The sequence below is a fragment of the Pinus tabuliformis genome, chromosome 1_1 (genome assembly GCF_031772625.1).
Source record: "Pinus tabuliformis cultivar Carrire ecotype Pingquan chromosome 1_1, CPIR1, whole genome shotgun sequence".
NCBI classification, from domain to species: Eukaryota; Viridiplantae; Streptophyta; class Pinopsida; order Pinales; family Pinaceae; genus Pinus; species Pinus tabuliformis.
In genome coordinates this window covers 404,786,818-404,798,558 of record NC_142297.1, presented here as the reverse complement: position 1 = coordinate 404,798,558, position 11,741 = coordinate 404,786,818, and the positions used below count along the sequence as shown (strand labels likewise).

The 11,741-nt window shown below is 30.5% G+C and overlaps 1 protein-coding gene across 1 annotated transcript; it reads right to left on the bottom strand.

Annotated features, from left to right (window-relative positions):
* Positions 1-8,038: 8,038 nt before the first annotated feature.
* Positions 8,039-9,026, bottom strand: LOC149213386 (toll/interleukin-1 receptor-like protein). The gene is made up of 3 exons (XM_089389012.1): positions 9,015-9,026; positions 8,337-8,953; positions 8,039-8,216 (listed from the first exon to the last, which is right to left on the bottom strand). The coding sequence occupies exons 1-3, from the start codon at positions 9,024-9,026 to the stop codon at positions 8,039-8,041; spliced, it is 807 nt and encodes a 268-aa protein (XP_089245138.1).
* Positions 9,027-11,741: the final 2,715 nt, after the last annotated feature.

Here is an 11,741-nt window from a genome sequence, read left to right as displayed (position 1 = left end):
TTTTACAGCAGTGAATGTAGAAGAGATTCTTACACACAGCAGTGTAAAATCTCAGGAGAAGACTGAGTAATTTTTTTTTGTGTTCTCGGTGAATCCCTCTGAGAGAGAGGAAGAAGTTTGTAACAGCAGTTGCTTTTATTAATGAATATAAATTTGTTTGTGTGTGAAAACTCTGTCTGCTGCAAATAATAATTTTTTTTGTTTCCGCTGTGTTTAAGATCCTGTGTGTTTGAAACAGAGCATTGTCTCTGTGTTCTGTGATTTTGTTTTTGGGATTTTGACAGAAAAATCCCCAACAAGTTTATACCAGGAGTTTGTTCTTAGATACGCTTACAGTATTTATGCCTTCTATCCCTGCCACAAACTAGTAATTTTTTGCATGGATGATAGATGAGGATGAATCTATGCTCCTTCGACGTTTCCAAACAGATCCTTATTATGTTTGAAAGCTATATAGTGTAGCTAGATTACTATGCGTTAATCGATATATGTTTAATTTGAAAAGAATAATACACAAATGAATTTGGGTGGAATTACTAAAGGGTTTTGACCAGTTAGTTTTGTTTTTTATGGAATGAAAAATATGTTGAATATTTAAGAGCATGTCAGGTTCTACTTCATTCTAAAAATACTTGTTGCATCTTTTGCATATTATCATCAGATATCAGATATTTTCTACTGTTTTGTATACTGAGAAAATAGATCAACCCCGTCTGTTGTTTTTAATGTACTTTTATTATCATCAGATATTTTCTACTGTTTTGTATATTGAAAAAATAGATGTTTTGTATACTGAGAAAATAGATCAACCTCGTCTGTTGTTTTTAATGTACTTCTATTATCATCAGATATTTTCTACTGTTTCTATACTGAGAAAATAGATAAACCCCATCTATTCTTTTTAATGTACTTTTAAAGAATTTCTTTGCTGGAAATTTCCCTAACATTAAAACAAATAAGATTTCCTACTTTGTCAATTAAGTCATTATTCTATAGTACAGTACTAAACAATACTAACTCTTAAACAATACTAACTCTTAATAAAATGTTTCATGGTACTTATCTATTTAATAATAGAAACCAATAGTAAATAATCCTCTTTGCAAAGTCTCTCCCCCCACATTCAAGTAAATAATCCTCTTTCCCCACATTCAAGTAAATAATCCTCTTTGCAAAGTCTCTCCTCCCACATTCAAGTACCTGGAGTCTCTGGACTCCTATCCTTCCTCGAAGCCCTGTACTCTTTTCTCGAGATTTCTCCCATTGGTTTCGAAGTCTTGTACTCTTTTCTGACTATTTCTGACAGATTTCTCCGACTTGTTTATTTCACCCACCTCAAGGATCTCCCCTAGATTCTTTTTCTCCCTTCACACTGTCTTTGTAACTCTTAATAAAACGTTTCATGGTATAAAACGTTTCATGGTACTTATCTGTTTCATGGTACTTATCTATTTAATAATAGCAACCAATAGTAAATAATCCTCTTTGCAAAGTCTCTCCCCCCACATTCAAGTAAATAATCCTCTTTGCAAAGTCTCTCCTCCCACATTCAAGTACCTGGAGTCTCTATACTCCTATCCTTCGTCGAAGCCCTGTACTCTTTTCTCGAGATTTCTCCCATTGGTTTCGAAGTCTTGTACTCTTTTCTCACTATTTTCTCGAGATTTCTCCGACTTGTTTATTTCACCCACCTCAAGGATCTCCCCTAGATTCTTTTTCTCCCTTCACACTGTCTTTGTAACATTTCTTTTAGTTAATGTAAATATTTCTATTACTTTTGTAACATTGCTTTTAGTTAATGTAAATATTTGTATTACTTTTGTTAAAGTATCATTTTTCTTCCTTCACATTGTCTTTTTAACATTGCTTTTAGTTAATGTAAATATTTCTATTACTTTTGTAACATTGCTTTTAGTTAATGTAAATATTTGTATTATTTTTGTTAAAGTATCATTACCAATCACATTTAGATAACCACTTAGATAACCACGATTTATTTTTCTAGACTTTTGAGCCACTCACTTATTGTTTATTAACATAATATAATAAAACTTAAAGTAACCTTAATAAATTAGTAACCTTAGTAATTTTATGCATTTTGGGGTGTTACAAATTAACTATGGATGGTTTACGGTTCTCCCTAATAAAAACTTAGTTAATGCAGTAAAGGTTCTCCCTAATAAAAACTTAGTTAATGCAGTAAAGCTTGATCCCTTTTAAAAAGGGTTTTCAAAAGAATGAAGGCTTCTAAAAAATAAATTAGCTAACTCCGGATTAAGAGGGTCAACTTTAAAGTGGGTATATTAATTCTCTAATGCATATGGCTTTAAGGGGTCTCTTTGGGAGTTTTTGGTTGGAAATTATGAAGATTTGAGTTTTAAATAAAAATATTCACACGTAAGTGTGACAAATTATGATCAAATTTTTTTTCACAAGGCATTATCTTCAATTTGTATTATTATTTTTTTAATTTTATTTTTCTTTTGATATTTATCCATCGGGATTTGAATCAGGTAAAAAAAAATTTCACAAGGTATTATCTTCAATTTGTATTATTATTTTTTTATTTTTATTTTTCTTTTGATATTTATCCATGGGGATTTGAATCAGGTAATCTCTTGGCATGAAACACACTAGTTCCTTGCTAATATCTCTTGGCATGAAACACGCAAGTTCCTTAACCAGGCCTCTTTGCATGAAATGCAGAAACCTCTTCGCATGAAACACACGAGACTTTTAACGAAACGTCTTGGCACGAAAGACAATGAGTAAAAAATGTAACATGATGTCTTGGCATACACTAAGTAATATAATTTGCAATAAATTTAATTTGATAAATTTATTGCAAGAATATTTTATTAATTGTAATCATAATTTAATATGTTTGCATAAATATTCCTTAACAAGACCTTTTGGCATGAAACACATTGCTCAAACAAACACATTGAGCAAACAAACAATGTAACACTGTAATTATAATTCTATAAATTTATTGCAAAAATATTTTATTAATTGTAATCATAATTTAATATGTTTGTATAAATATTCCTTAACAAGACTTTTTGGCATGAAACACATTGCTCAAACAAACACATTGAGCAAACAAACAATGTAACACTGTAATTATAATTCTATAAATTTATTGCAAAAATATTTTATGAATTGTAATTATAATTTACTTTATTTATTGCATAAATATTTTTTAACAAGACCTCGAACTTTTTTTGTAATTATAATTCTATAAATTTATTGCAAGAATATTTTATTAATTGTAATCATAATTTGCTATATTTATTGCATAAATATTCTTTAACAAGACCTCTTGGCATGAAACAAACCAAACCTTTTGGCACGAAAGAATATTTTATTAATTGTAATCATAATTTACTATATTTATTGCATAAATATTCTTTAACAAGACCTCTTGGCATGAAACAAACCAAACCTTTTGGCACGAAACAAGACCTCTTGGCATGAAACAAACTTTTTGGCACGAAATATTGAGTTAACAATGTAACACTATAATTATAATTCTATAAATTTATTGCAAGAATATTTTATTAATTCTAATCATAATAGAGACAAACCTTTTGGCATGAAAACCCCTTTTGGCACGAAACAAGACCTCTTGGCATGAAACAAACTTTTTGGCACAAAATATTGAGTAAACAATGTAACACTATAATTATAATTCTATAAATTTATTGCAAGAATATTTTATTAATTGTAATCATAATTTACTATATTTATTGCATAAATATTTTTTAACAAGACCTTTTAACAAGACCTTTTAGGCATGAAACAAACTGACTAAAAAAAATGTAAGATGACCTCTTGGCATGAAACACATCTAGTAAAAAAATGTAACACGGCTTCTCAGCATGCATGAAACATACTGAGTAAAAAATGTTAGCACTATAATTATAATTCTATAAATTTATTGAAATAATATTTTGTTAATTTTAATCATAATTTATTATGTTTATTGCATAAATATTCTATTCATTATTATAGAGTAATCTAAGATGTTTGATATTTTGGAAAGTTAAAATCATTTACTATATATAGTGATTGTTGAGTTTCATTATAAATGTCAATCAATCAAGAGATAGTTACACCCAATATGGAAATTATGATTTTACATTTATACCCTTCTTCCACATACAAAATTTTACCCAAGATGGAAATGGAATATTGTTTGATATTTTGGAAAATGAAAATCATTAATTTCATTATTAGTGATTATTGCACATTTCCTAAATTTCATTATAAATGTCAATTACTAAATTTATTGCAAAAATATTCTATTAATTGTTATCATAATTTTATAAATTTATTGCATAGATATTCTATTATTTTTGAAAGTGAAAATAATTTACTATAAATAGTGATTGTTTTTTTTTTTGAATTTCATCATAAATTTCAATCAGGCAATCAATCAAGAGATAGTTACACTTAATATGTAAATGAAGACTTCAATCATATGATCTTACATTTATACTCTTTTTCCACATAGATAATCGCAATCATTTACTATATATATATATAGCCATTGTTATACCTTTTTTGAGTTTCATTATTAATCTTAATCAATAAAGAAATAGTTACAACAAATAGAGAATTATAGAGAATTACAAAGAAGATAGAAATGGGAGACTGTTTAATATTTTGGAAAATAAAAATGGTTAATTTTATTACATATAAAATACTATGATCCTATCCATAGAGTGTTTGTTAGAGTTTGAATGAGTTTAATTGGGGTAACAATGTAAATGGATATGAATGAAACCCAAGAGAATTATATCAATTGCAAGAAATCTTAAATCACAAATAAAATTGGTGTATTCAAATCAACATTTGGTGATATCATCATGGAAGAGTAGCAATTTAATGTTACTATTTCTTAAGCCACTGCTTTAAAGTTTTTCCTAAAACTTTTGCAACATTTAATGCAATTGCTAATTTAATTTATATGATTATCTTAGTAGATTCATTATCGTTGTGTGAAAATTTCAATTTCAATTACTTCACTGTAATAAAATTTCATAGGAAAAATAAATTCATCAAATAATTTATCAAATAATTTTTCAAATTTAATTTATATGATTATCTTAGTAGATTCATTATCGTTGTGTGAAAATTTCAATTTCAATTACTTCACTGTAATAAAATTTCATAGGAAAAATAAATTCATCAAATAATTTATCAAATAATTTTTCAAAGTAAGTAGAAATTAATATAAATCGAGAAGAAATAGATTTCTCGATCTAAAAGATGATATTCCAGCATTATTTAGCAGAGATAATAAAAAAATGACGGTAGACGTAACTACTAGTATCTTATATACCTGTGTACTCCGATAGAGCCATTTATTTAGTCTCTTATATAGCCGTGTAGTCCGATAGAGCCATTTATTTATAGAAAGTGAAAGCTCAAGGAGTCATGAAACAATCCTTAAAAATAGTTTGTATAAAAGTAGATGGTGCATAGTTTGATGTTGGTGAAAGAATAAAGGCAGGAATAGATGGTGGATAGTTTGATGTTGGTGAAAGAATAAAGGCAGGAATAGATATCCATGTATGTATCTTCATATATCTCCATAGCCTCGTAGTAAGGATTTGATTTTTGTCCCACCTCAATAGTATTATTATATATAGGGGCATCCACAATAATTACTCTGTGATGCATTTATGGATTCTGTGATGCATTTATGGATTCTTATTCTGCAGTTATAAATTATTACTGTTAAAGTTAATTATTACTCTAAAATGTATTTTTAGAGTGAGTTAGTTTATTAATTTATGAATTTTTATTTTGCAGTTATAATGAGATAAAGTTAAGGAAGAAATGTATTATTTGGAATGAGTCAATTCATTAGTTACATGTTACATGTGAGACTTTTATTTTCTAGATGGTTGTTCTATCCCATCTCTCTTTTTGCTTTATTCATAGCCATTGCTTTATTTATAGCCATTAATAATGAATGGTAACCTATTTTCTTTATTCATAGTCATTGGTAATGAATAGTAGAGGGTTCTGCCAGAAACAACCTCTAAATGAAACCAGAAAATTGCTCAGTTTGATGAATAAATGAATAAAATCTGTCTTCCATTTTCATTATGGATTGCATTATCTACTGCTGGTTTATTTTACCTGTCAAGATCTGTAATATATTCTCTTATTTTACCTGTGAAGATCTGTAATATATTCTCTTAAAAGCTTATTCATTTTGAGTGACAGTTGATATCGGTTTATGTTACATGCCAAGTTCTGTAATTTATTATTCCCTTCCGAGCTTATTCATTTTGAGTGAAAGCTATGTCAACTAGACGTCGACAAACTGTGAGAGTATTGCACAGCCTCCCTCCATGCTTTAGGTTGAACGCTACCGCCATACTAAACAATATCCTCACACCTCTTCAAATATCTTCACACATCTTCAATTAATTCAATTGAATTCAATTGCCTAGCATTTTCGTTTGGAATTTCGTCCAGATTGTCTCGTGTTTCCGTGGGGTGCCTGAAGAATGCTCCATTTACACAAGCGTGTGCAGACATTCCTGTGCCCCGTCTCCCATGGTAGCCATTCAGCACTAGTCACGAGCCATTTCATCTCCGGCATCTCCGGTTGCTACCAAATATGTCAAGATCTTGCTATCAACATTATTTTCTTTTTGCAGATCCATGACTTTGTAGACGCAAAATATGTTTATTGAAGGAATAGGTAATGTGGTCCAATCCTGCCTAAACAGGATTATGTAAGTCCGCGAGTTACTCAAAACATGATTTCTTCATTTCCTCATAAAATTCTGATGCTGATGTCTGCGAGCTACTCAAAACATGATATGATTTTTTCGAAACATGATTATAAGTTCGATTTGATGCTGATGTCTGTGAGATACACAAAACATGATTTTTTCATAGAAAAACTAAAAACGTGATTTTTCAGATAAAAATTATCGAAAAACATGATTTTTGCATATAAAATTTCGATTTGAACTTGGTAATTATGATTACGAATGTAAAAAATACGAAAAACATGATTTTTGCATATAAAATTTAGATTTAAATTTGGTAATTATGATTACGAATATAAAAACTACTGAAAAACATAACTTTTGCATATAAAATTTTGATTGAATTTGCTAATTAGGATTACGAATATAAAAACTTTTTACATAAAAAAAAATTCTATTTGAATGGGGTAACTATGATTACAACAATCAAAAGCAACATTAAAAACAGAAAGAAAGCAAAAGCTTTGAGGCTGAGCTTCCTCTAAACATGATTTCTTCATATAAAATTCTGATGTCTGCAAGCTATTTGGAACATAATTTTTTCGGTTTTTCATATAAAATCGTGTAAACATGATTTCTTCCTGTAAACTTCTGATGTCTGCGAGCTACTCGGAACATAATTTATTCATTTTTTCATATAAAATAAAAATTCTGATTCAAATTTGGTAACTTACAACACATAATACTCAAAGAAAACTGTAACTATGATTACAACACAGAAAACTCGAAGAAAACTAAAACTTCGATGCTGAGCTTCATCTAAACTATATATTTGAAGTTCATGTGGCTTCAGACATGAATACACTGAGAGAAAATGAACCAGAAACCATAACTTTCTGAATATATTGAGGGAGATGCATGACCTCAAAACGTTGAAGAGTTGTACAAGCAGTGCGTGCTGCATGCATGCGGCCAATGGAGCAGACCCGACAATGAAACACACAGAGAAACATCTCCCTAAAGTGCAAAAGCATTACTTGACAAAGAAATTATTACCATAAAAGCTTTTATAACATAATGAGCTCTCCCATCAATAATCAGAATCAGAAATTGCAAACGGAATGGCTTTTCCATAAAAACAAGAATGTGATATTGGGAACCGCCCTCGTCTAACCCAATATATTAGGAGACACCGCAATAAATTTAATTTTAGAAAATAAAAAATAAAAAACCGCTAAAACTGTGTTTTGTACAAATCTCTTCCATAAATAACAAAAAAAAGAAGGTTTTTTTATTTGTAATTAATAACTGGACAGTCTGCATATGGCGTTGCTATCATCCAGAACTATATAGCGTTCCCATTCGCTGCTGCTAACATTCTTCATCTGACATTGTTCTCTCGAAATTTTTGGTTCATCATCCTTTACTTTTCTTTTAATAACTTCTCGCACGATATTATCGACCAATCGCCCCTCGTCACTGAAAAACGAAATATTGACAGAAATTACAGTAAGAAACGCTTACCAAGATAAATTGTGATATACCACTCGTTCCACCAAATTCAAAGAGATAAAACGAAGAGGGAGGTGGAGGTCTCACCCATCATATGTCTCCAGCTTGAAACCCTCTCTGCCTGTAACTTCCATCAGAGCCTGTTTCCATTTTTCAATGGTCGACGACTTATATCGCGGCCTCTCTTGATGATTTTGAGGGTCAAATGTTTTTTCCTCTTCGAGCAACCGCAGGGCTTCAGCGTATACACCGTTCGTGCCGTCCACAGGATTCGACCACATCTCTGTAGGGTTCAAATTGTAGAAAACTGGAATAATGATCGATCCAGATTCGATCATAAGTAGAAGCTCATCCATACACCATTCTGAAAGTGCATAGCCTGCAGAGAAAATGACGATATGAATAGAGGCGACGTTAATGGCGTTTTCTAGCACGGAATTTATTCGGCTTCCCTTCTGCATCTCCTCCTTGTCAAAAAAGACTTGCAACTCGTGATCACGGAGACGATAGTACAGATGGCTGGCCAGAGTGTTCTTAGTATCTCGGCCACGATGATTCAGGAAAACATCGTAGTGGATGGGTATTTTCCGTTCTTCAATACTGCGCACACGTTTAATGCTCAACACATGTTTAACCACATCATGCACCAGCCGTCCCTCGTCACTGAATTTTTTTACGACAAATAATTTCGTTAGAGGAATGTCCTCAATACAATGAAATGACACGTGTTAATTAAATGCAGAATCAGTTTTTGTAATTTATTACCAAAAAACGCATAGTTTAACTAATAGATTTTCAAAAATTAAAAATTTAAGTTGTTTAATGTTAAAGATTAAGTGTCTCATTGTTTGTTGTTTGTTTTTTTGGGTGGTTAAATTTTTTCTTAAAACGATTTCATAAGAATGTAAAATTTTTAAACGGAGTAAAATTTATATATAACAATTTTAAGTGGCAATTGCATTAGATATTGAAAAAGAAATGCTCTAAGTGGATAGTATATGAAAGAAGAACATAGCTAGCATATGAAAAAATAGCTGAAGAAAGAAGTGATATGTTATGGGAAGAAGATGTTGCCTAACTTGCAACTATTTCTTTTGCAACTTAAATTATTGTCTCTAATAATAGGTATTAAATTAACTTAACATTACAATAAGTTTACCTGGTCCTACATGAATGGACACCCCAATTTCATGAGGTATGTGCCCTGTGCTCATCCTTCGTATGATATGTCTAGTTGAACTAACGTCACACACTTCCCGAGAGTTATAGGTATACTGCCTAAGAATTGGTGGAGAACAAGATTTAATTTTTCTAGCTGATGGAAGTGGCAAATAGATTTGGGGATTCCTCCAAAGATATTATAATTATTCTATTTAAATACTTTATTCTTTTTGTGATGACATTAAGATTGAGATGATTTCTTTAAAGGAGATCCTAGAAGTAGACATTTCTAAACTAGAGAAATCCTTACCCTTTTCAATAGAAAGACATGCAACCAGTTGTTTTGTGCCATGCTAAAAGAAAACCTAGATGGATCATGGTTGAAGCAACATTTCATGTTTAGCCCTAAAAGAGTTAAGCAATCTTCACCAACAAAAAAAAGAAAATTTGAAGCCATTTGTGATGCAAGAAAAAATGAATTTTCTTGCTAATTTCAATTTCTCAATCTAGATTACATGCCCAGAATTCATTATTTAGTCAATTAACTATTATTCAGCACCTCTCAAAGCATTTAAAATAACACACAATAATAGAAAGAGTCATACACAGTGGCTTTGGTGAATCTGTATTTCCATTAAATAAAGAAAAACTATACATGCATAAACACATAATCATGCATAAACTATTGGCCTGATTCTATATTCATTTGTCCATTTGTTTTCCCTTTAGGTTTACAATAATTATAATAACATATACAAACAAAATAAATTTTCCTATATCCATAAATCAATCCAGAAATGACTTGCTTTTGCCTTATTGACAATATCTTGCCTATCTATAGCTTTTATAAATCCTAAAAGCACCCCCAATAGTTTCTAATATTTCTAAACATTTTCTTATTCCAACAACTTGCTCATTGCTAACAAGATTTTTTCTCCTACAACCTCTCATGATTCATCTCCTAAATTTTTCATGCCTTCAAAGCATAGTCTTACTCTAAAAAATATTATCTACTAAACCTTATCTCTATCTATAGTTCTCTAAGAAATAAAGAAATTAAAACTATTTACAATAAGGAAAACAAATAATATTCCATGTTAAAACCCGATTTGGAGCTTTATCCACAAAAACAAAAATTCTTGATGACTTGGAAGGTTGAATTCTCTTGCATCAATTTGACTAATCACCATCTTCTACTTGATACAAAATCTGACCCTGCAATGAATATGACATGTGAAAAATATGTCATTTGACATGCATATGTTACTAAAAAAAAAAATCTCACAAGTGATGTCATTCACTTAATTTGAAGCATTGTTCTCCAACATGGAATGTAATGTCTACATTTTCAACAGGTCATGAAATACCTATACTAAAGAACAAATCTTGCAGTGGAAAAGAAACATCCTCGAAAAGTTTGCATATGTCAAATTTCAACTTCTCAGAAAAAAACGTTCACCAATTATGCCCACTATAACTAAATTACTCAAATCTAGATCTCTATTCATAAGAAATATAGGTAATGTAAATGAGGAATCTTAATCTGTCAACATGTTGGATATGGAGACAATAATATATTATGATTGCAAGACATGATTATAAGCCTCAACAACAATTTCAAAGCTTCCACCAATTACAGATGTTCCAAATCCTGATAACGGCATTTTCCTTCTTAGTGATACAATTCTTTCCAATAATATTGAAGTTATGAAAAAGGATCAATCAATCTCAAATTTTCAACATGATAAACAAAATTCCAGATTAGATTCTTTTTCCACAAAGACACAAGATAACGCAATTTCCCTGAAAAGGAAAATTATAGGAGATCCCAGTGAAAGTGAATATACACAATTTAGTTCACCAAAGGTTTATAATGGTGATGAACTACATTCTTGTGATATTTTCAATTAAAAAAGAAGAGGATATTTCAAATATAATATGGAATTTTTGACTTCTCCTATAAGGCATTCTCAGTGGCCATCCATGGCAAAAGAATTCACATCAAATTGAATTTTTTTTCAAGCTCTCCATTTTGGATTTAGAAGCTAGTGAGGAGTGGGATATTAACAACTCCAGTTCACCATCAAACAAAAGCCAATCTAGAGTTAGTGGTTTGCAGTTGATTTCTTTGGACTCTTCTCCAACCTCTTATGCATTTGGGTTGTGCTTGTTCAAATGTTTGAAATTCAAGTGTTGTCTGAATTTATGGGATAGTAACTTGGTCTTGGTGAAAACAAAGAGATGGTAAATTAGGTGCATTATCAACCATGACTTTTATAGCCTGGAAAAGCGTTTTCCCGTCTCAACAAAGAGATATGCCACCAAATGTTT

What these genes read in the sequence shown, in the direction of transcription:
- LOC149213386 (XM_089389012.1), bottom strand. An exon ending in AAGCTGGAGACATATGATGG is followed by an intron (nt 8,217 to 8,336) that starts GTGAGACCTCCA and finishes TTCGTTTTTCAG; the next exon opens with TGACGAGGGGCGATTGGTCG.